The sequence below is a fragment of the Clinocottus analis genome, unplaced genomic scaffold (assembly GCF_023055335.1).
Source record: "Clinocottus analis isolate CAN_PGR_092001 unplaced genomic scaffold, fCliAna1.0.p SCAF_24, whole genome shotgun sequence".
Taxonomy (NCBI): Eukaryota; Metazoa; Chordata; class Actinopteri; order Perciformes; family Cottidae; genus Clinocottus; species Clinocottus analis.
This window is the reverse complement of record NW_027175976.1, coordinates 794,776-822,023: the sequence shown is the minus strand read 5'-3', so window position 1 is coordinate 822,023 and position 27,248 is coordinate 794,776. Positions and strand designations below refer to the sequence as shown.

At 46.8% G+C, this 27,248-nt stretch overlaps 1 protein-coding gene across 3 annotated transcripts; it reads right to left on the bottom strand.

Annotated features, from left to right (window-relative positions):
• Positions 1-41: 41 nt before the first annotated feature.
• LOC137794045 (plakophilin-4-like) lies at positions 42-26,155 on the bottom strand. 3 transcript variants are annotated; one of them, XM_068590612.1, is made up of 21 exons: positions 26,018-26,155; positions 18,472-18,584; positions 17,572-17,606; positions 16,959-17,066; positions 15,548-15,702; positions 14,044-14,521; positions 10,399-10,569; positions 9,117-9,318; positions 8,573-8,705; positions 7,204-7,417; positions 5,943-6,123; positions 5,083-5,200; positions 4,542-4,736; positions 4,281-4,454; positions 4,027-4,177; positions 3,352-3,544; positions 2,916-3,000; positions 2,306-2,423; positions 2,083-2,214; positions 1,926-1,999; positions 42-1,460 (listed from the first exon to the last, which is right to left on the bottom strand). In XM_068590612.1, exons 1-21 carry the CDS (start codon positions 26,138-26,140, stop codon positions 1,200-1,202), a joined length of 3,414 nt encoding a protein of 1,137 aa, XP_068446713.1. In that variant the 5' UTR covers positions 26,141-26,155; the 3' UTR covers positions 42-1,199. The 3 variants fall into 3 exon arrangements, with proteins under 3 accessions (XP_068446713.1, XP_068446712.1, XP_068446710.1); XM_068590611.1 differs by having other exon boundaries at positions 42-1,385; positions 26,018-26,140; XM_068590609.1 differs by having other exon boundaries at positions 16,965-17,066; positions 26,018-26,140.
• Positions 26,156-27,248: the final 1,093 nt, after the last annotated feature.

Sequence of the window (27,248 nt, the reverse complement as noted above, 5' to 3'; positions counted from 1 at the left end):
TCTTTGTGTCCAAAAAAAAAAAGACGGCGATTCCAGATATCTTCATGATATAATCTTTAATCCCTATACATATATTTCCCTCTGTAACATTGCACATCATCATCATCATCATCATCATCATTGGTTTTGGACTGAACAGACAGATGTGGTATTTTGGTCAGGTCACAAGTTAAATGAATGAAAAGTAATAAATAATAGAAAAATCTTCTTCACACAATCACATAAAGTTCCACGTATCGAGTACAACAATGAAACAGGACGGACCATCGTATCTGTACATGTTTCCACCGGGTTTTTCCACATAATTCACATACTTTATGATATTACTGCACGTTTACAGATGTAAACCCGGGTCAAAGCATATTTCATTTATATTTATCGCAGCAGGAAACTCAAACTCTGCTGTTATTCGTCTTTTTTTCTTCTCTGCGGGATCCCTCAGCTTCAAGATATTCTGATTTCTCTCATTCGTGAAGTTGCTGGCAAACAAAATGAATGTTCCAACGCCAACAAACTGCACTTTTTTACTCACAAACACTCCGGTAAACAACAACAAGAGGCGTTTGTTCCTCAGGAAGCAGCTCGTGACCGAGTCCACACCGAGACGCACAAACAGCTCAAATTCACGTTTGAAAACGTTTTATTCTGAATTTTTATGGTTTTTAATCTTCTATAGTGAAAAATGTGAATAGAAACTTGTTCTAAGTTTTAAGTCACCTGAATATTGACATTTAAGTTGCTTCTTTAAAAATGCTAATGCATTAGTTTAAGCTCCTTCTGAATGTTTTATAACTTTTAAGCCGTTTTAAATTATCTTTAATATTGAATTGTTCGTCTAACAATGTTATTTTTGTCCTGCAAAGCACTTTGCATCTTTGTTTGAAAAGGTGCTATAGACATAAAGGTTCATTATCATCATTATTAATACAATTATTACCATCCACCTGCTCGTTAGGGAGTCTTTCACACATTTAAGATCTACACAATTCCTTAAAGTCAGCACATTAATCCTCATTTCCATCCTCTGCTTGTGGTTCGTCAGAAGAGGAGGACGCAATGAATCATCCTGTTTATCTGCATCATCGTGGTCAGACTCGGTCAGAAGCTGCATGAAACAAACCACGCCCCGGTCACACACACACACACACACACTCACTCACACACACAGAAGCTCGAGGTTGGCGTGGTGGACTCTGCTTCTACACCCAGGAGTCGGGCGAGCCGGTGAACTTGTTGGCGCGGTGCGAGGGCCTCCGCGTGGTGGAGTAGAAGTCCACGTAGTTGGTGTTGGCCTTGAAGGGCAGCGGCTGGCCGGCGTAGCCGCCGGGCGAGGACGGGGTGAGGTGCGCCGGCTCGTCCTCGTACGGCTCCTCCGGCCCGTAGCCCTGCGGGGACGACAGGTACATCCTGTAGCTGTTGTAGTTCTTCCTGTCGGGCTCGTCGTAGAACGGCTCTGTGTGCTGAGAGAGGAGCGGCTTCAGACGCGACTAACTACACATCCAATAAATGTTCACTGTGACAGGCGCATTGTGTGCTGCCAGAAGAGCTGCATCACGTCATTATAGATTGAGCTGTCGATTGTCTTCTGAAGCTGCAAATATCGACTTCTGGAACGGCTGCTTTTAGTTTTTTTGTGCCTGAAACCTGATTTAAAATGATCCATTCATGAACGTCAGTGCTGATAAGACCTGTTTCTGATTTAAAATCAACATTTTATGTCAAGTTTCTGATTTTAAATCAATATTTTCATGATTCACAATATGTGACATCATTAATCTGTCTCCCTGTGTTAATTACAAGTTAAATAAATAGATTTGTTATGTTCATAAAAGCAAAAGGAACAGTACAAGACTAGTCTGCAGCACCGCTCGGCTTCTCTCAACATATTTACTCAACAATGCGGCTGAATTTGCCAAAAGTTTTACCTGCGACCGCCTCAGATCCTCTCCCGACTGGGACGAATACGTCCCGATGAAGTACGGAGTTTTCTTCTCGGACCCTGAAGGGAAACATCCAACAGAGAGAGAGTCAGCGTGAGTCTCGACGCAGCAGCTCAGGTGTTTCTACACGAGCGACGCTCACCTGTGTACTGCCGTTTGTGTAAACTGTTGTCTCCGTAATACGTGTCGAGTTGCATAGACGACTGCGCCCTCTGATAGTTGGAACTGTGCCTTCTGATGCCGAGCATCGCCGGAGAGGACGTCGCACTTCCACCTGCGGGACACAGGAACAGGAAATATGTTCTCAGGACGTCGACCCCTTCCAGGATTTCCCTGCGTTTGATCTTCTCTGACTCATCTCTCACCTGATTGGACGACGGGGGACATCTGCAGCGGGCTGGTGGGCAGCGTGGGCTGCGACAGGTAGCGGTCTCGCTCCAGCGTGGAGACGGGCGTCACGAAGTGAGTGTAGTTCCAGCCGTCCTGCTCGGCCACAAAGCAGTTACACGCCGCCACGAACAACATGTAAGAGAACATGTAAGAGAGGAGCATCTCGCTGGATAAAGATGAAGTCTTTGTTATCTACAACCGACGCATGTCTGCGTCTCCGTGCTGCAGAAATCATGTCGAAGCCGCTTTGACTGTTGCTTAGATCCAACTTCATAACTTGAAGATAGACGTCTAACATTAATCTGTTCATCAAAGCAGTCTCGCTATCTTGTATACGAATAATTTGCCGTGAATTCTGGGTGTTTTAGAGCGAAAAGAGGCTGACGGCGTCAAACGGCTTATCTGCTTTCACTGCAGCAGAGAAAACGCTTGACTTCCATCTTCTGACGTCAAGAAAACCACAAATTATGAGCCGGTTTTGCTCTTTTTTTCTTAGATTCAATGCCACTTGTTGGGATATTTTAGCCTCGATTGCATTAGCATCGCGGTTCCTCCGGTTCTGCGGGTGGTTCTGCGGGTACCGACCTGCTTGTAGAGGTTCCTCAGCTCCCGGTACTGCCACAGCGTGTTCAGCACCTGCGCCGCTGCCTTCACGACCTTCATGGAGTACCTGCGACGCCAGCGGACACAAATTTTTAATGCGACACCAACAGATTACGCAACGCCGCTCGTTGGTTGTATATTTACTGATGAGAGCTAGAATCCTGATGGAGAGACTTTCAAATGATGACCTTTAAGAAGAGGATGCATTAATAATGTAAGACAATGCATGCACCTTAGTTATGATATGCAAGGAAATATATTGATTTGTGTTTGTTTATTGTGCAGAAAATCATCCTTCATTGACTCCTGCATGTCGTCTCATTCCACAAACGGTTTAGTTAATCTAATTAAAGTCTTTATTTCCAGGTAATAATGGAAAGGTAACACATCTTTGTGAAGACGAGCGTCCCCCTCGTACCCTTTCCCTCGTCCTTTACTGATGTCCACCAGCTTCTCGATGCCGCCGCTGTCGGCCAGCGCCTTGGCGTTCTCCATGTTGCGGCTGGTGACCTCGTGCAGCGTGCAGCAGACCGACGCCACCGTCTCGTCCGACAGCACCGGCGGCGTGCCGCCCGGCAGCCGGTTCACCAGATCCCGCATGGCGTACTTCCCTGGAACGAGAACACCGGGACGAGGACTTCATTCAGACTCGTCGAAGCCTGATTCTTCATCGCTTTGCAGGAAATGTGTGCCGAGACTCTCTGGAAAGGTCTCCGTCGTATTTTATTATTTCATTGTGACGGTATATATACATTTAAAGATGATGATAAATGCATCTGCCGTAACTTTTTATTAGTTTGCAGGCAGTTCATTTTAGCTTTGCTTTTACACCTTGTGGAGTTTCTCCTCTTCCTCCCATTGAGGGTTTTAGAGATATAGAGATTAAGTGAGAGAGTAATCTCTCACTTCTAGCAGGCAACTCCAGATGTTTCCATCTCCAGTTGGATTATTTCACATCGTGTCATCACACCTTCTAAATCCAATCTGACTATTTCCAACCAGCCGCTTCTGTCTCCAGTGTGAAGATTCACAGCTCTGAGTTTCTCGGTGTGTGTGTGTGTGTGTGTGTGTGTGTGTGTGTGTGTGTGAGCACCTATCAGCTCCTTGTTGCGGCTGTCCAGCGCCATGTTGCGCAGCGCGGTGGCGACGGAGCAGACGACCCGGTCGTTGTCCATCCTCAGCAGCTCCACCAGGATGGGCAGACCCTTCTCCTTACGCACCGCGGCTCGGATGTAGGCCGAGAACTGGACACACACACACACACACACACACACACACACACGCTCAGTTGTATTGCTGGACTCAGCTCTTGTTAGAACATCGGAGTGTGTAGAGAGGAAGTTCTACCTTCCAGTTTCCGGCGGAGAGGTTCTGCAGCGACCCGGCGGCGCCCTCCAGCGTGGCCGGGTTGGAGCTCTCGGCCAGCAGGTTGAGGTACGGCTTCACCACCACGGGGTGCCACAGAAGCTCCGCCCCCCTCAGCGGCTGGGAGAAGCCCGGGATCGGCCCGACGCCGTCCCACTGCGACGCACAAAGCAACACAACATCGGTCATTTTCAACTTTTCCCACCAGACTGAACAGCAGCAAAAGGCCCGGCCTGCTCGTGCCTTGTCGTCGGACCAGCCGCCGCGCTTCCTGCCGCGCCGCCTCTTGCCCCAGCAGAGGTAGTCCAGCTCTTTGGCCGGCGAGGAGAAGCCCAGCAGGGTGTCCAGCTCCTGGTTGCCCAGCAGGCGAGAGGACGGCATCTCCACCTCCAGCCGGTACGAGAGGTTCCTCAGCGTGCAGACGCTGTTCTCCACAATCTGAGGGAAAGGAAGTCCAAATATCTCAAAGGAAATACACATTTAAACATGTTATAATACAACTTTACTGTTTCCTTCTGCTCTTTTTTCTGAAGCTTTTTACTTTATTCATAGTTTGATTCATACAACTTTTTATCAAAGATATTTAATTAATATTTAATTAGATAACCTCAACTGCATAATTATACAAAACTCTGTCGTGAAGTTGTTACACAAAATATGATTGTCTTCATGCGAGTGATCAACTGGGGAATTTCCATGGAGATATTTATTGGTGTGTGTGTGTGTGTGTGTGTGTGTGTGTGTGTGTGTGTGTGTGTGTGTGTCTCTCTGTGTGTGTGCATACCTTGCTGTCGTAGTCGGAGGTGTTGACGCAGGCTTTGAGGACGTGAAGCAGCGAGTCCACCAGACCTTCACAGCAGCGCAGCTGACTCCTCGCCTCCTCCCCTGCTGAGCTCAGGTTCCTCACACACACACACACACACACACACACGTACACACACACACACACACATTAATTCAGACTGAAGTGCAGTGTGTGGATTCTCCCACAGGGTGGCTCAAAACCTGCCCGGATACAAGCCGAGGACGCGGCCGGTCCTCCAATAGGAACCTTCACACGAGGAGACTGCACATAACTCCCACAATGCATTTCTATACCATCAATCTACAGCCTGAGCGCAGAGTGCTGCTGGAGGCTTCTGGACACAGACGTAGTTTCACTTAAAGATATTAGAGCGAATAAATAACCGGCGTGTGTGCAGTCAGGACCAAAGATAATGAAAGGAGCCATTCAAAATCATTTTGTCTGAGTTTTTTTTGCAAGTAAGCACATCGATAACACTAAAGAAAGACGTGCACGTGCACCTTAAGTTGATGTCAAGGGTTCGCTGTCACCTTTTGAAACAGTTGCACGATTTAAATCTTTATACAGAACACACACTTGAGTCTTCACGTCTGCATGAAGTCTGCATCGTGAGGCCGTTACGTGAGTGCGATCATGTGTTGTGGTTTTACAGGATCATTAAAATAAAGTGCAGACGACCAATAAATCCAGGAGCCGTCCTTGCGTTTCAGAATGAGAATCGATTCCACGAGCAAAACGGCCCTTTGGTAAATCTATTTTCATGGAGCAATCACGGCGTATTTGTGACGTTTAAAGCAATGAATCCACCGGGACGCGTCCGGTGCGTTGGATTCGCTCACCTCAGGCAGCCGGTGGTGTTGCGCAGCAGCATGGAGGACTGGAACTTGACTTTGTGCTCGTCGCGGTGCGAGACGCTCCAGCCCGAGTGCGGGATGACCACCGTGTTGGTGAGCGTGGAGAGCGCGTCCCGGATGATGGTCATCTTCACCGCGTCGCAGGAGGAGAGGTTCCACAGGACGCCTGCAGGGGGCAGCGGTAACGAATTATATATAAAAAACACTGATGTCTTTGGCTTTATCTTGATTTTACCACTTCCTTCTCTCTATAAATCAAATATTACACATATTAATACAGTTTTCACAGGTACAACAACAGAAAAGTTCATAAACATTTGACAATGAGGGCAAATTAAAACTCAAAAAGAGAGAAAAAACATTTTAATTTTAACGTAAACTGCCACGTTTTTAGTGTTTAACACGATTAGAGCCTCGCTCTCTCCTGCAAGCTGCAAGATATATGTCTAAATGCAATGATGTCATGGGTTTAAAGCACAAGGTGCTGGTGTCAAAAAGAGGTGCAATAGGTACGGGACGCTTGCAGCGACACGAGAGACTGTTCTTGTGAAGTTTGCAGATATTTGGAACCACTAAAAACGGCTTTAATAGCCGAGAACCTTTATATATCGAGATGAAGACTGTGTCTGTAAGGCGTCTCACAGCTTCTCTTCTCCAGCTCCTCTGGTATTAAACAGTGCGCGTGTTTGTGTGTGTGTGTGTGTGTGTGTGTGTGTGTGCTGCAGAGCCGTCAGCGGCATCCTGTTTCCAAAGCACATTATCTTAGCATCTGTCCCGAGGACTGTGCCGAGATCTGCTCTGTCAACACTGAGCTCTGAGTGTTTAAGCCGCTCTCACCTCCCACAGAACAGCCGACACAGATTAATACACACACACACACACACACACACACACACACGCACACACACACACACACACACACACACACACACACACGCGCGCGCGCGCACGTTAATACACTGCCAGCCAGTCGGGCGGCGACACAGACCGACGCTCAGCCAGCGAGCGCCCACGCCAATCACAGCGGGATCTGACTGGAACGTTTTAGTCATCGTGATGCTGCTGCGTCTGACCTGCTGGATTTGATCTTTTTACTCTTTTTTTTCCCGAGTAGATTATTTAATCTGCGATTGTTAGTCGGATTTTATTTAAATTTCCTGTGGGAGGTTTTGCTGATGGCCGATGAGACACCCAACGTGTTCTATAATGTTCTATTTTAGCTAGAAATCGAACCGGCGAGTCGTACCGGTGACCAGCTCCCGCACTTCGTTGTCGGTGGTTTTCCGCAGCAGGCGCAGCAGAGCCGGCACGCCGCCGCAGTTCCTCAGCGCCACCTTGTTGTTGTCGGTGGCCTTGCCGTACACCAGGTTCCTCAGGGCCCCGCAGGCGCTCTTCTGCACCTCCGTCAGCTTGTGGTCCAGCAGGTCCACCAGGTGCTGGATCCCTCCCAGGTGACACACCTGCAGACCGGGGACCAATCACATCTGTCTCACTAACTGACCTGTTTGAACCTGACCAAAATACTGAATACCTCCTAAACCCTGAGGTCTATTTGAATCATTTAAAAAGCTATAATATACAGAAAACCCTTGTGAATATAGATAATAAGTTCAAATATGAGTTAGTGGAATATTAGTTTATGATAGTACACTGAAAAGGGAAAAGAAATAAGTTAATTTTTTTACATTGTAACCATATTAATGAATGCTGAACATATAACACAGCTCTATATGTTAGGAGTACATGTGCAGAGGTTTGGGTTCGATTGAGTGAACTTAAGTTTTTCAATGATTATTTTAGCCAACGATAAAAGTTCCCACTTCCTCCCTGGTCTCTGAACGCCTCTCGCTTCACTCTCCCGAGTCCCTCTGAGTCATACTTATGGTTTATGTACATATTTAATAGTGTCATAAACATGACAAATCGACTTGTATTGACTCATAAGACCAGGATGGGCCTTTTTTTTGTTGCTGTATCACACAGAGGTCCATATTTGGACCGGTAGGGCTTTAGAAATCGACGAGGTATATTGGTGATGCTTGTAGAAATAGGAATTAAAAATACAAATGATTTTTAAAAGCGAAGCCCTGCACTCATTTCACGTCGCACTGCTCCTCCGTCACATGTTGGCTCTTCAGCGTTGCGCTGTTGCGTGATCTAAACTTTCCCCGTGTTATCTCGAAATAAACGCGTCTCCGGAGAGCGGCAGACGCTCCCCGTCTCCCTCTGATTCCGTGTTCAAACCGGCGCCGGGAAACATTTGTTTCTGGCACAAAAGGAAACGAGCGGGCGCGTCTCCAAGGCCGCTCCGAAAGGCTAATTAAAAGCTCGTCACCAAACAAACCCAAAAGCGGCTCTAAAGCGGCTCTGGCGTGAAGCGGCCACGAGTTATTTATTGCACAGGAAGCCGAGCGCGGAGGAGGAGAAGCGAGCGGCGGCGCATTTGGCACCGGCGTCGCTTAAAGTTTGGTTGGAGCAGATGGCGCCTTGGCAGCGAAAACAAGTCAAATTTCAAACCCTGCGAGATGAGAATTAACTCTTGAGAGACGGGGGGAAGCGACCCGACGGGCGCCGCGCAGGAGAAACACCGGGAGGTCGTTTTGAAAGCTCCTCACCTCCACCTTGACCCGGTTGTCTCCGTAACACAGGTGCTGCAGGTAGGCGGCGGCGTTGGCCTGGACGGAGGGGAAGTGATGCTGCAGCATGTGGATGACCTCCTGCAGCTCGGGGTCACGCCACGCAAACTCCCTGAGGGGAGAAACACAGGGTCACGCACTCTGCTCGGAAAATGTCCACGACTTTTAACCACATTTCCACGACTATAAACCACATTTCCATGACTTTTAACCAAATTTCCATGACTATACAGCACATTTTCATGACTATAAACCAAATTTCCATGACTTTGAACCAAATTTTTATTACTATAAACCAAATTTTCATGACTTTTAACCAAATTTCCATGACTATACACCACACTTCCATGACTTTAAACCACATTTACATGACTTTAAACCACATTTCCATGATTAAAAACCAAATTTCAACATATGAATAGAACACATTTACATTACTTTTACTATTTATTTATTTTTCAAGGACTTTCCAGGCCTGGAAATAACCATGACCCTGTTAACTTTCAGCACATGCGCGCTGCACCTGGGGTCCTTGTGGATGCTCTCGATGGACGGCGTGCGCGTGGCCGCCCGATCCACCAGTCCGGAGTGCCGGTGGGAGAAGACGGGCTCGCCGGAGACCCGGTAGGCGTCCACGTACAGCGCCGCGGTGCTGAGCCCGTAGCTGCTTCTTTGGTACGGCAGCGTGCCGCATTGGCTGGAGGCCCGAGGGAGGGTGCCCATGCCTGAGGGAAGGAAGCGAGGAGGCTCAAAACCAAGGAAACTGTTCCACAAAACTGTAAATCATAGGTTGTTTTATTCATGTATAACAAAATAAAAGCCCCAAACTGCTGTATTTGGGTGTATTGAACACCAAATACAGCAGTATTACACAGATATACAAGTGAAATATTTGGTTTGGTACATGAAAAAATTCAAAAAGCATTCAAATCGCCCAAATGAGACCTTGCATAAATGTTATAAGCCCTCTTCTTTCCTCTTAACCAGTAACATGTAGACTGATATTTACACATCCAAACAACATCTCACATGTGTACCTTTTTTTAAAACACCAACATTATTCAAATAGCCCTAGTGGCTGCAGAGATGCACTCTTTCTATGCAATTTTTGAGGGAAAAGCGCCTTTTTTGGTTTGTTTTTAAAAGGTGAGAGAGGTAGGTCTTGAGATTTGGATGTAAAATTATGTTTTCTTTGAGATTGAATGCCGTTTCTCAGCGTAAATACAGCCAAGGTCACTGAAAAGAGGAAATATTATCTCTACGTCAGCGTTTGAGGCAGTTTAACGCAGCGGGCTGTCTCACAAGACAAACCTGTTTAAATCTAAACGAAACCAAAGCGTCTCCTCGGATGCTCCGCCGTCAGACTCCGCAGAGCTTTCAGCTTTAAATCTTTCTGCAATGGCTTCAATTAGGAAGCAGCCGAGTACATGAAAGGTTTCAGCCTAATTAAGTTCTGACCTCGGGGAGCGATCACAACAGCAGTTCCTGGGCCTGTAAACCCAGATTTCCTCTGCAGATTTTAAGAGAAATAATCTGTTGAAGATGAGAAACTGAATATAGGTCGCTTGAGTAATTTAATCCGAGTTCTTTGCAAAGATTTCTTTCAGGTTTTTTTACCACATTTCCTGCTGCACCTCTTGTACTCTAATGAGTATTTATGCTAGTTTTACCACTACGAGTACTGCTATTCTAACATCACAGATATTTGGTACCTCGTTTGCAGCCTGTGAAGTTTGCGTAACAATATTTAAACATGACCAGTTTGCAGCAGTGTAAAACAGATGATCGGCGGCGCGCTGCAGTACCGGTGTTGCTCCTGTAGAGGGAGCCCTGGGGGTCGAGGGTGGGGCTGTGGTACAGCGGGCTGTGTAAGGAGCGCTCGTCGAACACGGGCGTCATGTGGCAGTCGGGCGACAGCGCCGCCCTCAGCTCCGGGTCCATCGGCCCCGAGTGGCCGGCGTACGAGCTGTGAAGCCCTGCGGCGCCAAACAAACACAACACACAACCGTTTATGGGTTTATTCACACATTTTATCCAAACTGTTGGTATGAAACTTTTAGGATTCTTCCTGGAAGCTTTCATCTTAATTTGTTTTGTAGATGCTCTGTGGTCATTGTGTCTACATTGTTATAATAATGTTGATTAAAAGAGTAAAGAGAGGAGGAAGAAGAGGAGGAAGACAAAGAGGATGAGGGAAAAAAAAAGAGAGGAGGAAGGAGAAAGAAGAAGGATGAGAAGGAAAAAGAAGAACGAGGAAGAACGAGGAAGAAGAATATTTAATGCTTGTCTGCAACATGAAACGGAGCTGCGTCATGAAGCCGCTGTCACAGCGTGAAACATAAATCACATGTTCCTCTCATACGAGTCGTCTGCAGGTGATCTGAACCGTCCCGTGATGTCATAATGCCCCGTGATGTCATAACGCCCCGTGATGTCATAACGCCGACTCATCCCGACCTGCTGCAGGCAGCGAGTCGCACGGAGCAGAGGCTCCTCCATCCTGCTATCTGAGCACATCAGTTCAGAGAGCGCGGCAATTATAACACGGCTTCAGGCCGCAGTCTACCGAGAAGAAGAAGAAGAAGAAGAAGATGAAGAAGATGAAGAAGAAGAAGAAGAAGCACACAGTTTGCTCTCTGAGCCGTTGGCTTCTGCAGCGCTCTCTTTACACAGGACGGCTCTGATCGCGAGGAAAGAAATACATTTATTTTAAAAGGTGCATTTATTGCGACAGCTTGCCGTGAGTGAGTTTATTTAAGGACAACAGAAGCTGTGAGCTGTGTGAATAGAAAATAAAATGGTGGTAAGAATGAGATAAATACGATTGATATAGTAGTTTAATATGGAGGATGATGATTTATGATGATTAATGTGTTTTTCTGTCCTTGTCTGATTGTTCGTTTAGGTTTTTTTTTGGTTTATTTTGCTTTTTTGTTGTTGTCTTTTGTTGTCTAGTAATGTGCAACTTGGAAAGACTTCAAATAAAATGATTGAAAGAAAGAAGTGGATTTGAAAGCTGCACATTCATACTATTAAAGGTCAACATTGAGGTTGTTTTGGTCCAGTTTGCGTTGATGCTGTTGATGATGAAACCTCCACATGTGACGATATCAACACACAATCTATTGTCCTGCTTCCCACTGCGAAGTTGCACATTTTGAACACACAAAAAAGGGATAATCGGGCAGCTTCTGCCTGGCCGCTGCCCAGGTTTCACCACCTAAACTGCGAGTGCCGCTGATCGGTAACAGCCTAATCTAGAGAATCCATCTATTGCTCATCTCGCTGTGTAATCTGGGATTACGTCAGATCTGCAGGATAACTGGGAATAAGGACTTAGGCGACGTATTAGGCCACTTAGCAGCACTGGAGGGATGAAAATCACCCAGCTAGAGAATCATTTTATTTAGTTCACTGACTCGGCCTCCCACACACACACACACACACACACACACACACACACACACATCCCTTTACTTTCCAACACATGCACAAACACAACAGAGCGACACAAAAGGTGCACATGTCGACGAGCATCATGTGAAAGCGATCGCGGCAGAGCGAAGCCCCCCGGCGCCGTCAGCTGATGGAAACACCCCTATATGGGTCAGGGGGCGGGGCTTAGTGGAGCGCCAGCGCCGCTATCGCAGAGAATCCTGCAGCTGCTGCACCGCAAAGTGTGAGGAGAAAGTTGTCAAAGGGCCGTCGTAAGAGGGGAGGAGCCGAGAGGGAGAAAGGTCTTTATTATTTATTATTAATGCATCGGCTTCAAAGCTGCAGTTTGCTCACCAAACAGGCGTCTGAGCAGCAGACTGCATGAACACACACATAATCCCTCACGAGACAGTCATTCAGCTTCTCATCATCATCATCATCATCATCATTATACTGTAAAATCGTTGTGCGCAGCCAGTTTATGTTTTCTTTTTTTTAAAAATGTAAATCATGTGGTCTTCACATAATTATGAGACCTTAATGTAATTATGAGGACTTTTCTTTTAATTATGAGACCTTAATGTAATTATGAGGACTTTTCTTTTAACTACGAGGACCTTCATTGTAATTATGAGGACTTTTATTGTAATTATGAGGACTTTTATTGTAGTAAAAAGGTGTTTTAATTATGAAGTATTTTAGAAGAATTATCAGAAAAGACTTGAACTGCCCCATCACGTTAATATCTATACTTTGTAGTGTTCATAAATAGTATTGTGATTATCTACATCTGTGCTTTAGCTTGTGCATGCATTTATTTCAGCTATTACAGATGGTTTATGATCCCAGAGGAAACTGCGACCCCCTGCTGCCTCGCCGTGTGAAGACAACAGACAGGAGCGAGTGATCTCTGCATTGTTTCCCTTCAACCGGCTGCAGATCAATCCCCCTGCAGGATTAGTTCAGAACATCTACCTGCTGAAAAGGGAAATCCTCCCCTCCTCAAAGATTACATTCCCTATTTTTCATACTGGCAGGCATCAAATGAAATGTTATCAAAATCCCAGCGGCATTATCTGCCAGCGCCGAAAGATAATTTGAGTAAAAACAGCATGAAATGAGCTCCACGAGCTCGGCTGCAGATAAAATCCACAGTTATTTTGTTCAAAACGCGGCTTTATTTAACGGTTCTCGCTGCCTCTCAGAGATACAGGGAGGAACTTTTCTGTACAATATTAAATCATTCAACTTTCCCCCGGACTAAGGACAGGAGCTGAATAAAAAACAAACCATCTTCGACCTCCGCCAGCGAAACTCTGCAAAAAGTTATTTTTCTCCAAAAAAGAAAAACTTAAACTTGAGTTTCTTCCCGGCACAGATTTTTATTGACCTGGTTGCTTTTGCCCGAACCCTCCAGAGCGCAGGCTGACCTCTCACCAGCGGATGCAGAAGAAAAGACGCAGCGCTGAATGGAAGACGACAAGGAGAGCTCGAGCCTTTCAGGAGACGCGCTCTCATTGGTCCGAGGGGAGCATAATAGCGGAGCCGGCGATAAAAAGGAAAAACAGTCGAGGACAAAGGACGTAAAGCTCCCAGAGCTTCGCTCACACGCACAAGAACGTCGATATTAATGCACGAATATATTCTCTCATGGGTGTTTAATGCTTTATATCGTGCTATTGAATGTAATGACGGGCTGCAGGGAATAATAACTGAACCGAAAAGGCTTTAAAAAGATACCGTGAAGATGTCTTATTGGGTGCAATGAGGATTCAGTGTGATCATAACCTAATCATGAATTAAAGGACATATATAAACTGATCTTCTCGTTACAAACTGTGGCGATTCCCAACCTGAGGGTCGGCGCCCCTTCAGATGGTCACAAGACGATGTTTCTCCACAAATTTGAACCGTTTGTCATGTTTTCTTCAGGCCTCAAACATTCATTCGAGGCTGGATGTCGGCTTACAGACTTGTGTGACGTGTGATGTGTGATCATGTGACGTGGGACCGACCTATGAGGCTGTCGGGTCGGGGCAGCGCGCTCCTCTGGTACAGCCCGTACGGATCCGCCCCGTAGGCCAGCGGCTGGCTCTGCCGCGGCAGCGTGGAGCCGTAGTGCTGCGGCACCGCCGTCATCCCCGAGCGCAGCGGCGACCCCGTCATGCAGCGGCCCTCCACCAGGGACAGCGTGGAGCCCAGACGCCCGCCGCCTCCGCCGCCGCCTCCACCGCCGCCGCCGCCGCCTCCTCCTCCCAGCATCGCGCCGCCCAGCGGGCCGTCGGCCGGGGAGGGCGGCGACGGGCAGGAGAGCGGCATGGCGGCGCCGGGGAACACGGCAGCCAGCGGCTTGGGCTCCGACAGGATGGGCGAGTCGTAGGTGCTGCCCTGGGACGTCCGCAGGGAGATGCGGGACGGCGACACGGCGCCGCACCCGGGGGACTGGCTCCGGGACGGGAGGGAGGACATCCGCCGCAGCGCCCGGCCAGACACCTGGGAGACAAATGAAGACGCTTCACATCGTGCGATAACGAGGCACACGGTTTTTATACGTTGCAACGGGTCGTTATCGTTGAGCAAATATCAATAAATTACACACGAGTGCTTTTAGTGTCGAGGGAAACGGATGTTGTGACAGCAGAGAACATGAAAGGAAATCAATTTTAAAAGGAAGCTAAAGGAATTTAAAACCTGCACAGAGGTAATATTAATATAGATATTAAATATAGATATATTAATATAGATATTAATATTAACATATCATCCTCTAGGAACATGAGAACAACATCAGTGATAAAAAAGGTCCTTATATTTATTTATTTTACCAGAAAAGACACAAACTCAGTGTGTCGGCCGAGTCGTATATAAATCACATTTCAGGGAAGATTTGACAGAACTTTTCATATTTATGGTGGCATACATTTACTTATTTTTTTATCTTCCTTATTAACCAAAATGTGAAATGTCCCTCAATTACAGACTCAGCCAACTGGATGCCGATCTGCGCCGCCTTAATCCATCAGCCTCCGACGCCTCGGAGGGAAATTAAGAGCCGAGACGTGTAAGCCCATCCGGAGAGGCTGCTGGGTGTGGAATAAATCATAAATTCAAACTCACTATTATCTGTCATTCCTGCTTCTGCTGTCACGCAAAGAGCAGATCATCATTAGCCACAATGAAATGCGTTAAGATTCAGTCGCAGACCATTTTTACAGGTAGAATTTGACGACTTGAAGGGTTCAAGCTGAAGAGTTCATCGTTCTGCAGCTGCAGAGCTGTCAGTACTCTGGGGACGGAGAGTATTATCCTCGGCATGAAAACAAGCAAAAACAGTCTGAAAACATGTGAGAAGTCGACAGAAAACGGAGCTTCTTGTCAAAGGATTCCTGCTCCGCGTGAATTCATCCACTTACTCGGTTCAAAGAGGCTAAATCGACGAGTCAAGGTCAAGAATAATCTTTGGAATTCGTCTTTTAAAGCCAGAGAAATCCACAGGAAGTCGTTGCTGTGAGCTCCTACCTGTCCGGAGGCTTGACCCTCGGCTCTCGGGCTTCTGGATGCGGAGGCCCGGGGCTCCGAGCGCACCACGTTCTGGTTGCTGTAGTAGCTGACGCTGCTGTCCTGGTAGCCGCTGTCCGAGTACGAGGTCATGTGGGCCGAGTGGCCTCCCGAGCCTGAGGAGGGGGACGAGAGGGGAGGAGGTGAGGAAGCGCTGAAGGAGGGTTAGGGAGGAGGAGACGAACCGGCGGTGAGGTGATCAAACCCGGCCGGCACCGACGCCATCGCACCGTCGGTTTTAATGATTTGCATTTTATCTCACTGGCTTTGAACTTGTTAAAAGGCCTCCTGCATTTGAAAGCATGCACGTGGATACACATTAAGCCTTCGCTCCTGTGTGTGCACACAGCGTCGATAGTGCTGGCCTACTTTCTCCTGAAGGGAGACGGATGCTTTTTAAACCAAACCGGCCAAACTGCATGGAAATATTTTTAAAAAAAGACCTAAAAGGCAAATGTGTTTTTTAATATTTCAAACAGCGACTCAGAAGCTAAATGTTGGCTGATGATATTGTAATTTATTGTAATAAAGAGGGCGGGTGAACAATCTTTCGTAAAGAGCTCTCAGGGTTTGCTGCAGGACTTTTTTTTTAATTTTCAGATGCAACGTTTTTGACAGAAATATTTCATTTTTTTTAAAACGGATGAATCGGCACATGCAGGATTTAACACGAGCTTGGAGGAGGAACGATGGACCGAGGTGTCCAGGTATATATATATATATATATATATATATATATATATATATATATATATGTGCATATACTAAATTCAGATTATCTCCTAAACCATCAGGCCTATTTGAATAATTTAAAAAGGTATAATGTCCAGGAAACCCCTGTGAACATAGATAACATGTTCATATATGTGTTACTGGTATATTGGTTTATGATAGTGACAGAAAAGGAAACAAAATACAAGATTGTGTAATAAAAAGGTTGTCTGTTCTGATTGTAACTATCTTTGCTGTATATGAATGTAATATACATAACATAGATCGACATGTTAAGGGTATCGGTGCAAAGTTTCACTTTGATAGAGTGAAGTTAAGCATTCACACGGTGGAGTGGAGACAGACGGCGTGTTTTTGGGTGGTTTAAACTCATCTGAATCGGTGCTTTTATTTGAACGCGCCACCACAACTTTCCTGCTATTCACAGCTCAACATAAATCCGAGTAACCGCCAAGAGAAACAAGCGCATCAGCCTCCGACTGGAGCGTTAATTACAAGTGGGATCTGAGGGATTTGTCGCAGAGGTACAGATTTCTCCTGCTTTGCGTCATGAACAGAGTGTGTTGACGTGGGCGTGGACCAGACGGCGAGCAAAAGAAAAGACTGAGAAGATGCTTTCGTGAACTTCACAAAAACAGACCCTCACTGTCATGCAGGGAGGCGCGGTCCGCTTCGGGCATGAAGAGTCCCTCCTCCGCCTCCAGGTGACGCCCGGACGCCTCCAGCACGCCGCCGTGCGTCTCCCCGCCTGCAGGGGGCAGCGAGTTACGCAACGTTACCTTTTGCAGAAGGAACATCTTAACAAAAGATATTAAACGCATGGATTCTTTGAGGCGAGAAACACGCGGCGGTTTCATAGCTGTGCTTTTTGTTTTAATGGAAAGCCGACAGTGAGGAATGACCCAGGGAACTGAGTGGAGGGATCTGTGACAGGATAGTTAATGGATCCATTTCAAAGCCCATATATTCTGGAGGAAACATTGTTTTGTTTTGCTTCACCGGCCGGCGCTGCATTCTGGCAATTTGCAGCCCCTTTGGAGGCTGAATCGTCTTTCTACATCTGGAAAACGTCTTTCTTTACGAGCCCGAGTGATTAGATTTGATCTGATTTCAAGCTGTCGGGACCTTTTGTTTGCAGCATGAGATAGTCTCGCTTTACATCGTCCCCTTTCTGGGTTTTAAATCTGCGGCGGTCACCTTATCTTCTCATAAAATAAAACCTTAAAAAAAGGTTAAAAGTGAGAACTCTGTACCTGCAGACCTCCATGCAAACGACTTCTCGGACGAGCTTCAGCAGAAGAGAAGAGGAGGAAAGAGGAGAGGAGAAAGCACAGAGACGTAAATTAAATCAGAGTCATGGCCGAACAATTTATATTCAATCAGTCCAGGAAGAAGAAGAAAGATATATATATATATAAACTTTGACCTCTCGTTCAATCTTCGATGAATTTGAAGAGAGCAAAACTCGTCAGTGTTGTGTGAATTTCAATTTACTTTTTTAAATTGCTAACAAATGAGAGTCAGTTGGGGATCACCAGACGTTACACACAGCCATGCCCCGCGACGGGCCGGGACTACAACCTGCAGCTGGGAGCAGGAGCAAGATAAATACCGGCATCTGCAAGATTGTGACCAAAATCAAAGGTTATTGTGACATTTTGCGACGTTATTGTGGTTATTAAACGTCTTGGTCGTCTTCAGAGGGTCAACATTGAAGTCCCTCTTCCTGCACAGTGATGTACGCACATTGTGACAGCGCGCTGCGCCCGTCGACTGGCTGAGCATCATTCCTTCAAGACTACTATCACCATTACGCGTTTTGACAGCGCCGCCTGCAACCAGGCGTGATTTACAGCCAACTGGGATCCATAAAACAACAGAAATTAGTGTTTTTGATGTGACGTTAAGAACGTTAAGTGCATCTGAAGTAGAGAGAAGGGCCAAGTGGGACTAAAACACGGAGATAACGTTATCTTTTCAACCTTATTTAGAGCTTTTTATCGTGAAGAAGTGCTCAAAATGGGTCAATTTCCGCCCGAGATCAAGTTTTTATGAGGTTTTGATTGCTGCAATAAACAAAGACGACAAAGAAATCTTTACCTTTTGCATCATGTGTTGTTCGATGCACGACATGTGTAAACGTCACGCTTTACCTGCTGCTGTCTCCCGCCGGCGACTCGGCTCCCAGCATGCACCTCTCCAGCTGGCTGGCCACGATCTGCCGCTCCTCCTCCAGCTCCCGAGTCAGCCGCTCAAACTGAAGCTCCTACGGGAAGACGTTTACAGCAGCGATTATTATAACTCGACAGCAGTTTAAACCTCCTTTTTTAAGACCCATTCGATGCCAGTTAGAATTACACATAAAGCCCATTCTGCCTCCGTCCTGAATGGCTTGACGGAGAGACCGTTAAAGAGGATTCCAGATTTAAAAACACTAAAACGATGCCCGGCACCTTTTTCATGGCCTTCAGCTCAGATAATTCAATAACGTGCATTTTAACCATTTCAGTGTCCGAATAAAGAGGCTCGAGCAGAGAATGACGGACGGGGAAAACACAAGTGACCTCTGGTTTCCAGTCGCTGATTGAGATTTAACCAATTCAAAAATAATCCCCCGACGGGGAAGACTAAGAGATTGTTATATAAAACTGGAAATCATAGCTTGTTTTATGAAAAGAAATCACAAAACTGCTGTATTTGGATGTATTGAACACCACAAGTAATATACTAGTGAAATATATGGTTATGGTTAAATATATGACAAAATTCAAATAGCATTCCAATGGACCCCAATGGATCCCAATGGATCCCAATGGGTCCCAATGGGTCCTCGCCTGAATGTTCTCTGTTCTAAACCCTCTGTAACTTTGTTCTGCTTCACTTTATCAAAGTCAACCTTCACATGTTGGATGTTCACATGTTGTGTGATGGTTTGTTAGAGTTGTGACTTTACAGCTGCATCATTTCAAACTAATCATCAACCTGAAAGTCATTTTTTATAGTTGGACCTGAAACCTTTTCATTTCTTTCTGTGTGTCATCTTCATTTATCATCTTTGTGTCCTTGTTAACGTGAACGAGCGGCCTTAAAGGGAAAGGAGCCGATCAGGAGTCCAGATTTATTTTAACACTTTAAAACCACAATAAAGATTCACCGACACAAACAAAAAGAGCTCCTTATATACACCTTCTCCTTCTAATTATAGGTAAGTATATATACCAATAATATATGCACATGAAATGCATATATATATATATATATATATATATATATATATATATATATATATATATATATATATATATATATATATATATATGCATTCATTTTAGTCATTAATACAGATCTGTTCAGTCTGTCACTCACTGACGTTTTCCATCTGTTTGTTCCCAGAGAGAAAGAGAGGAACACACAGTGGAAACATGGCTCCCAACAATAAATATATTAAATACCATTTTCTGTGTTTTCTCCTTGGCACCTTCCTCACATCACATCACATCTCAAGTACCGTTTGATATTATAAATACTGCACCGAGGAGAAACAATCCAATAAACAGAATAAAAAAGATGCTCTCTGCCAAGTTTTCTAACTTGAATGTTTTTCAGACTTTTTATGGCAGTGAAAATAAAAATTGAATGAATGAAGTGAAGATAATTATATTTTTTATACATATCCATCTCAAGCTATGCATGAAGTTTGGCCGTTATTATAAACTTTTGGCAATGCTTTAACACTAAAACGTGTCCTACTTGTATAAAGTCCCAAGATGTGGAAGGGGATGCGATGCCTTGCTCAAGGGTAATAAAAGGGGAGCAGATGTTTGCCGACGAGGGTATCTGGTAGTTTTGGCGCCGCCTCATTTTTTGATCCGTTCGCAGCTGCTTCATAAATCTTCGAGGAACCACAGCTGGTGCCATCACGGAGGTCCGCTGGAGAATTATCCGTCTGCAGATAACGTCTAAATATAAAACCACCCGGCTGGAAAACACTCTGCTGCGCAGGAAAACCCCGTCATGTCGTAATAAAAGGGTCAACGTGGAAGGTCCGACGAGGTCGATGCGTTTACTGGGACACGGTCTGCTGGCTCGTCTCTGGATTGCAGTTTAAAGGTCACTTTCACACCTGGATCATTTAGTCTGGCCCCGACTTAAACTAATGGGCCTCAGCGTTTCAGCAGAGGTTGTATTCAGATCCTTTAGTCGAGTAAAAGTACCAAAAGTGGCGTGCTGCAGAGTGGAAAACTCAAAGTCACGCTGACATTTTGGTGTTCTGGGGTCGAGGAACCTGCACCCAGAAAGAAAGAAGGGCCTGATGTATCTCCACGCGAGGTTCCCCTCAACGACAATTACACATTCCTGCATCAACGAGCGTCAACTGTGGAGACGTGGACGTCGAGGGACGGTGGAGTCTGACGGCAACACCGTCAACAAACGCATCAAAAGAGCCGTCGACAAGTGATAGAACATCCCCAAAAAATCCCCACCGAAAAGGGGAAATTAAATTTGTGCCCAGCATCCGCAGCGTTCCTGAAGAAGATCCCTGAGGAACGCCACACTTAACTGCTGAATGAAAAGTACAGTGATGCAACGTTAAAATCTATCCCTCGTACAGTCGGGTGAAAAGCCCTTCAATTGATAATCCTTAAACTACAAAGGACTCGCAGCTTTTTATCTGTTTGGGTCTCCTGATAAAAGCTCTTTTGTATTTAGGTCAAGCTCCAGCCATGTGACGCCCGGAGCCTCGACAGCCTCTTTAGTCGACGCTGGTGCGGTGATTTAGTTCATGGTTTCACCGGCTGCTTGTTTCCAACACTATAAACATGTATAGAACGTTTCCATCTCATCGAATGGGCCTGAAATCAAAACGTACTCGTAGAAATAAACTAGTTTTTCAGCCATAATCTAACGCACACAACCTGGGGATCGTCTATACATTATTGCTTCGGCTCAGGCTGCATGAAACTTTAATGATCCCCGTGAGGGAAATTGGCTCCACGCGGCTAATTTTGCAGTGTTAATGAGTGTTGATTTTTCTGCAGCGATTATTCCAAAGTTAATTGGAGCGCCGTTTGTCCGCTTTTAGCGCCGATACAGCTCTGAGGCGCCGAAAACCCCCCCACAAAAATGTGGATTTAATTGTGCAACTTTGGGAGAATACGTCATATTTTGAGCACAGACTTTCTCAAGCTGCGTAAAGGTTGTGGTTTTGCCTTTTTTTCCGAGGTAGATGAAACACATTTTTCAGGATTGTTAGGTACACTCGCTTCATGACGCGTTAAGGTGAGTCATACGGGAAAGGTATTCAAACAAGAAAGGCATTGAACAACTAAAGATATCACACAAAGAGCCCTGTAGATCTGCAGAACAAGACAGTGTGATAGATAGTGAGGCGCATCTTTGATCCATGTTGACACAACAATGTTGTGCAGTTCCATCTAATCAATGAGTATCTTTCTACGGGGATTAATCGTGAAAAACAGAGAACATTAAAATGCAATTACACGTGGGAAGATTCAAATCACTGATTGTACAAGTGAGAGGAGAGAAAGAAACCCTCAGGGGTTTGTAAAGACAGAAAAAAATGAAGACAGAAAATGTTGGGAACGAGCGTTGCATAAAAAATAAATGCATTTGACGTAGGAAAAGGAAGAGTGGATGCAGTGTGACACATTCAGTACTTTAAAGGACACAACAGTGAGCCATTTACACAACATGGGGCTGCAGACTGTCACAGCATCACTGCTGACGCTGACTCTTTCTCTCTCTCTCTCTCTCTCTGTCTCCGACATCTCCTCGCATCTCTTCAGGGCATCGCGGAGACAGGACGGCGGCACACAGCGCTCCTTGTTCTCCGAGCCCCGGCACGTTTACGGCAACCCTCGAGGGACAAAAGCGGAGCCGCGCCCGTCATCTCGGGGAAAAACGCCGCCATGTCGAACCGGGGGCGGCCAAACCGAGTGTCTCTCTCTCTCTTATAAAGCAACACCAAACCACAGACCTCTGCGTCTTATTCCTTCCCGCCATGTCCAATGGCAGCTCGGTTTATCCGGGCCGCATCTGTGATAGCCGTGAAGTGTTCGGCCTAGTTCTGCTCTTTTATCGCAGGGGGAATTCACACTCCAAGACGTCGTCGTTAAACATTTTTTTTCAAGGCCAATTTCGCCGCAAGGAGTTTAGGAACATATGTCAATGACGCGAGGAGACACGTCTGACAAAGCAGAAAAACTTAATTCTGTATTTATAGAGAGAAAGCAGAGCGACCCGCTACAGTTACTACACCCACAACAGACCCGAGCGCCGCGCTTCCTGCTTTTGTTTTGCTCTCTTCTCCTACACATGTAACCCATAGATGGATTAAAACACTCTGCCTCTCCTTATGTGCCCTGAACGACTACTTTTCATGGAAAAGCAACAAGTCGAGGGCTGTCAAAAGGCATTCTGGGAGACGCTGGGAGTCGCTAAGCAGATGAGGCAGGTGGAGGTAAACTGGGCTAACGGAGAGAGTAAATAACTCTGAATCTATCAGAGATCTTCCTCTGTCATTTCCACGAGAGGAATCTTGACGTTCCACCACAGCGACTCCGCCGCAGACCGCTAACGTGATGCTGCGGCCTCGAGCGTCCGTGAGGCTCGAGGCCGCAGCATCAGGACCGCCCTGAGCGCTCTCACTTATCGGAGATGTGACAGCGAGCGCCTGCGTTCGAATCCGGGGGGGCGGATGTCAAACGGCAGCAGTTCTTGCGCCTCGGGTACCACCGGGCGCGGTGTCGCGACGGGACCGAGAGTCGGCTTGACCCTCAGATTGGGATTGCGGGCCTGCAGAGGCGGAGCTCTCGCAGGGCGAGGGAGCGCACGGCTCCATCAATCATCGGCGTCGACGGCGGGTAAATCTACGAGGACGACGCATGTGGTGTTTCTGGCCCTAATAGCCCAAATCAATCCGAGTGTAGGGAGCGCTGACTTGGCCCAGTTGTTGTTGTTTTATTGAGCTTTTTTTTTTTTCCCCTTCTCTCTTCTGGGAGTTTTCTTTTGCTGAGCGTGCATGTTCTTTCTCAGCGGCGCCATGCGTCACATTGGTGCTCTTACACCTGCCGTCTGCACAGCAACGGTCTGCTGCGGGACACACACGAGTCCCGGGATCATTACCTGATCCCGTTGCAGCTGACAGGATCGATATATTTTAGAAATAATGAAATATTACCTTTTTTTAAGTGATGCTACTGTCGTTATTTGACCACCCATTGTTTGGGCCACCGGTACAAGTTCAGTATTTGTTGCATTTGTTTGTTCATGTTTAAAGAAACATTGAAAAGAAAAGTGCTTTCTGATGTCAGGCGATTGGCGTTAAATATGAAGCTTAATCCAGCAGCTTGTTAGCTTAGCTTAGCACAAAGATGACTACCTCCAAGCTCTGAAGCTCACCAACTGACACGTTACAGCTCGTTTATTTAGTCCGTACAGCAAGTGAGCCGACATGCAGTTTGGAGGTCACTCTCAATGTCAACCCAAACCATCTCAAACTCTGACGTGACGCGTGTTGTGACAGCTCCGTGAACTGTTTCGATCTGATATCGGGGAGCGCGTTTCACTCTCGATTTTCACGGAACGACGCAAATGGCAGCGACGGATCGTCTCATCTTTCATTTTGGGAGCATCTTCGCCGCGAGCCGTTTGTCTCCACATCTAATCAATCTCGCGGCGTTTTTTGCTCCAGACGTGACAACAACCGTCCCCGCGGTCGGTTTCCGAGTCGCCGCATATCTCCGGCTCCGGTAGTTCCCCTTGCTCGCGTCTATCTATCGCTCTCCCACTTTTAATGAGAGCCGAGCGGCAGAGTGGCAGGGCCCGAGCACAATGGAAGGCCATAAGTGATGCGCTCCATTTAGCGCGTCTAATTTGACATTTCTGTGAGGCGAAAGATTTGACGCTTGAGCTGCCGTTTGCATTTTAACAGAAAGGTAAAGCTACTTGATTATGTGTCTGTTCTGCTTGTAGGAGTTTGCGAATGTCTTGCAGGTAAAAGATAATCGCAATCACGCTGTACGTCGTTTGCTGATTAGAGAAATCAGCCCTTGTTTCTGGTGATGAGCGAGCTTCTGCGTGGATGCTAACGATGCACGAATGTAGTCGTCTTCACGGCGTCAGAGAGAGCGACAACACAACACAACACATGCATCCCCATCACCGCGAGGGCAACGCATGTGCAGGGAGACGGAGCGGCAGTCGTGGATCCTCGTGTGTGAAATGAGTGAGATTCCAGCAGAGCTTTCGAGGCATTAAGGATGATCAAGGGGTGACGAAGCAGCTCCTGCGGCGCTCAACGGAAACCAAAGCGACGCGAAGGAAGCCAAACAGCCTCAAACGGCCTTAACTCCACATCAGTCGAGACTCAAAGCGCAATCTGAGGTCCAAAGAGAGATTGCAGATTAAACGCAAGAGCAGATTCTCTTTCCTTGGACATCATAAGCCTTTAAATAGCAGTGCGCCTGATTCAGAGTCACACACCCAGAGTTGAGAACATGGCCACTGTCCAGGCATAATTAAGAGCAGGAGAACAGACCGGCTCCCATGCTGACGGGATGGAGAGCAGCATAAAAATAACAGCGTGGGGAGAGGAGACAGACGGAGGCTGCGCTCACGCTGCAGCTGCAGCCGACTCTGTATATGTAACACGGATCTGATGTTTATCAAAGGGCGTCAGAAAGTTTATGGCAGGAGGAACAGATCTAACTGTCACTTCGCGTCAACGTTCAGCCCTCAGAATACGACAGTGAGACGTTAATTACATTTTACGTCATTTAAATAGAGACACCTGGTTTGCCTGAGCGGGTTACAGCGAGGACGGCAACGCGACAACAAAAACATAAAAGCAAAATGCATGAAAGGCTTTTCTCACAGGATGAATATTAATAGGGAATAGTATTATCTTTTTTATACTGTCTTACACTTTTTGGGGTGCAGAGTTACAGGAGTCCTGGGAAGTTATTATGCAGAGTTTTAATAGAATTTGGGGTGCAAATTCGGGAGGCTCGGCATAGCATGGAGACCCATTATAATAAAGTCTCATCTGGAGATAATCCTCGGGATTTGCTCAGTAAATTCGAGTGAATCACAGAGTTTATTCATCCTGTGAGCCGGGGCGGGGCCTAGAGGGGTGGTCCCGTCCAACCAGAATCAGAACACGGTGATAGTATCATGGATGGATCACTGACAAGGCCGACTGGGTGCAGACCCCGGGAACATGAAGCGACTATAAATAGATGCAAAAGGACCACAAAGGGATGCAAAGCGCCTGCAACTCGCCTGCAAAGAGACGCCAAATGACCACGAACAATGCGGCCACGTTTTGTGTCTCTTCCAGTCTAGGTCCAGCTGTTATGTGGGCGGGTTTGGGGCCTTTTACACGTCTGTTTTCAGGGGCCCATTGACTTACAATCTGCTCATGACTGTAGACTATTTATAGATACAAACAGTTGCTATTTTAAATACTACAACTATTAATTATGTGCAGTTAATTAACCCACTTCCCTGTATTTGTGTGCAGAATGTTGGTCCAAAGCAAACAGGGCGCATAGAAGAGAAGACAAGAAGTCGTAGGGCCAACATCCACAAGACCAAAGTGAATGAACGTGTGGAGGTGAGCGAATGAAGCACACGCCACAGCGAGGGATTGTGACTGCAGCGGCGTCCGCCTCCTACCTGCTCTTTGACAGAAGCCAGCAGGTTGGTGGTGGTGTTGCTGGCGTTCGGCTGGAGACCGTGACCACCCGGCCCCTCTCTGACCACCAGGGGCCCCTCCCCCTCCGCGTCCCCCTCCTCCATCTCCTCCTCCACCTAGTCCAGAGCCGGCCGGCGGCCGAGGCGCCCTCTCTGACCCTGCAAGGAGGACTACAAGCCGGTCAGGATGTGGACGAGGAGGAAACAGTGGGTCAACGTGCGGGTTCACAGGGATCACCTGCAACAACCATCCTGCAGGGACTCATCCTGAATCTATGTGACATTCTGGAACAGATATTAAATATAATACCCCAATGGGGACTTACAGTGTGGTTGCTTATTATACGGCGGTAGTATCAATTCCTGCAGGGATTCATCATAACATCATCATGCTTTTACAATCTTTCTATTCTCCTGTAGTATAGTGAGGCTCTCCGGTGACGCACGTTATTGTATATTCCCTCTCAGAGCCTAGTTTTACCTTAAAAGGTGATGCATTGCATGTGCAGGTGAGCATGCATGCTGCACATTTAACAGCATGTCACGTTCATGTTTTTTTTTTCTTTCTCTCTCCACATAAGAGCTTCATCCTCATGAGCCTTTTTTTTATTTTATTTCATATAAATCACATGATTACGCGCAGCCTCTCTGTCAAAACGTGCACATCAATCACTCAAGCAACCGTCCGGTGGGCCAAGGACGAGGTCACACCGACTCACCGGACCGGAGACCGGGACACCGGAGAGGCTCGCTCTCTCGTGCCCGAGCCTGGTGCACGCGAGCCGGGCTGCTGCTGCGGCTGTCAGCGCGCCTCAGCGGCCAGATGTTGCCGTCAGAAGCAGGCCACAGCTGGCTCAATCCGTGCTGTTACGCATCCGTCCTCCTCCTCGCGGGCGGCCGTGACAGCTACTACATTTCCCACGCGCTGTCACGACAAAACAAACAAAAACAAAAACAGCGAAACAGTCCCGTGCGCGTCCACGCGCTCCTCGTGCAATGTAGTGTCTTTCTTCTTCTTTTTCTTCTTCTTCTTCTCTCCGTTTATCCGGTGTGAGGGTCCAATGCACCCGTCTGCACCCTGACGTCCGCGCGCGGCACCCAGTCACCCGCCCACCAACACGCCCAGCAACTATTACCGATCAGCGGCGTGACGTCACCATGCGGCTATGGATTGGTTCTCCCGATACGGGAATCGATCCGCAGCCGATTGCGC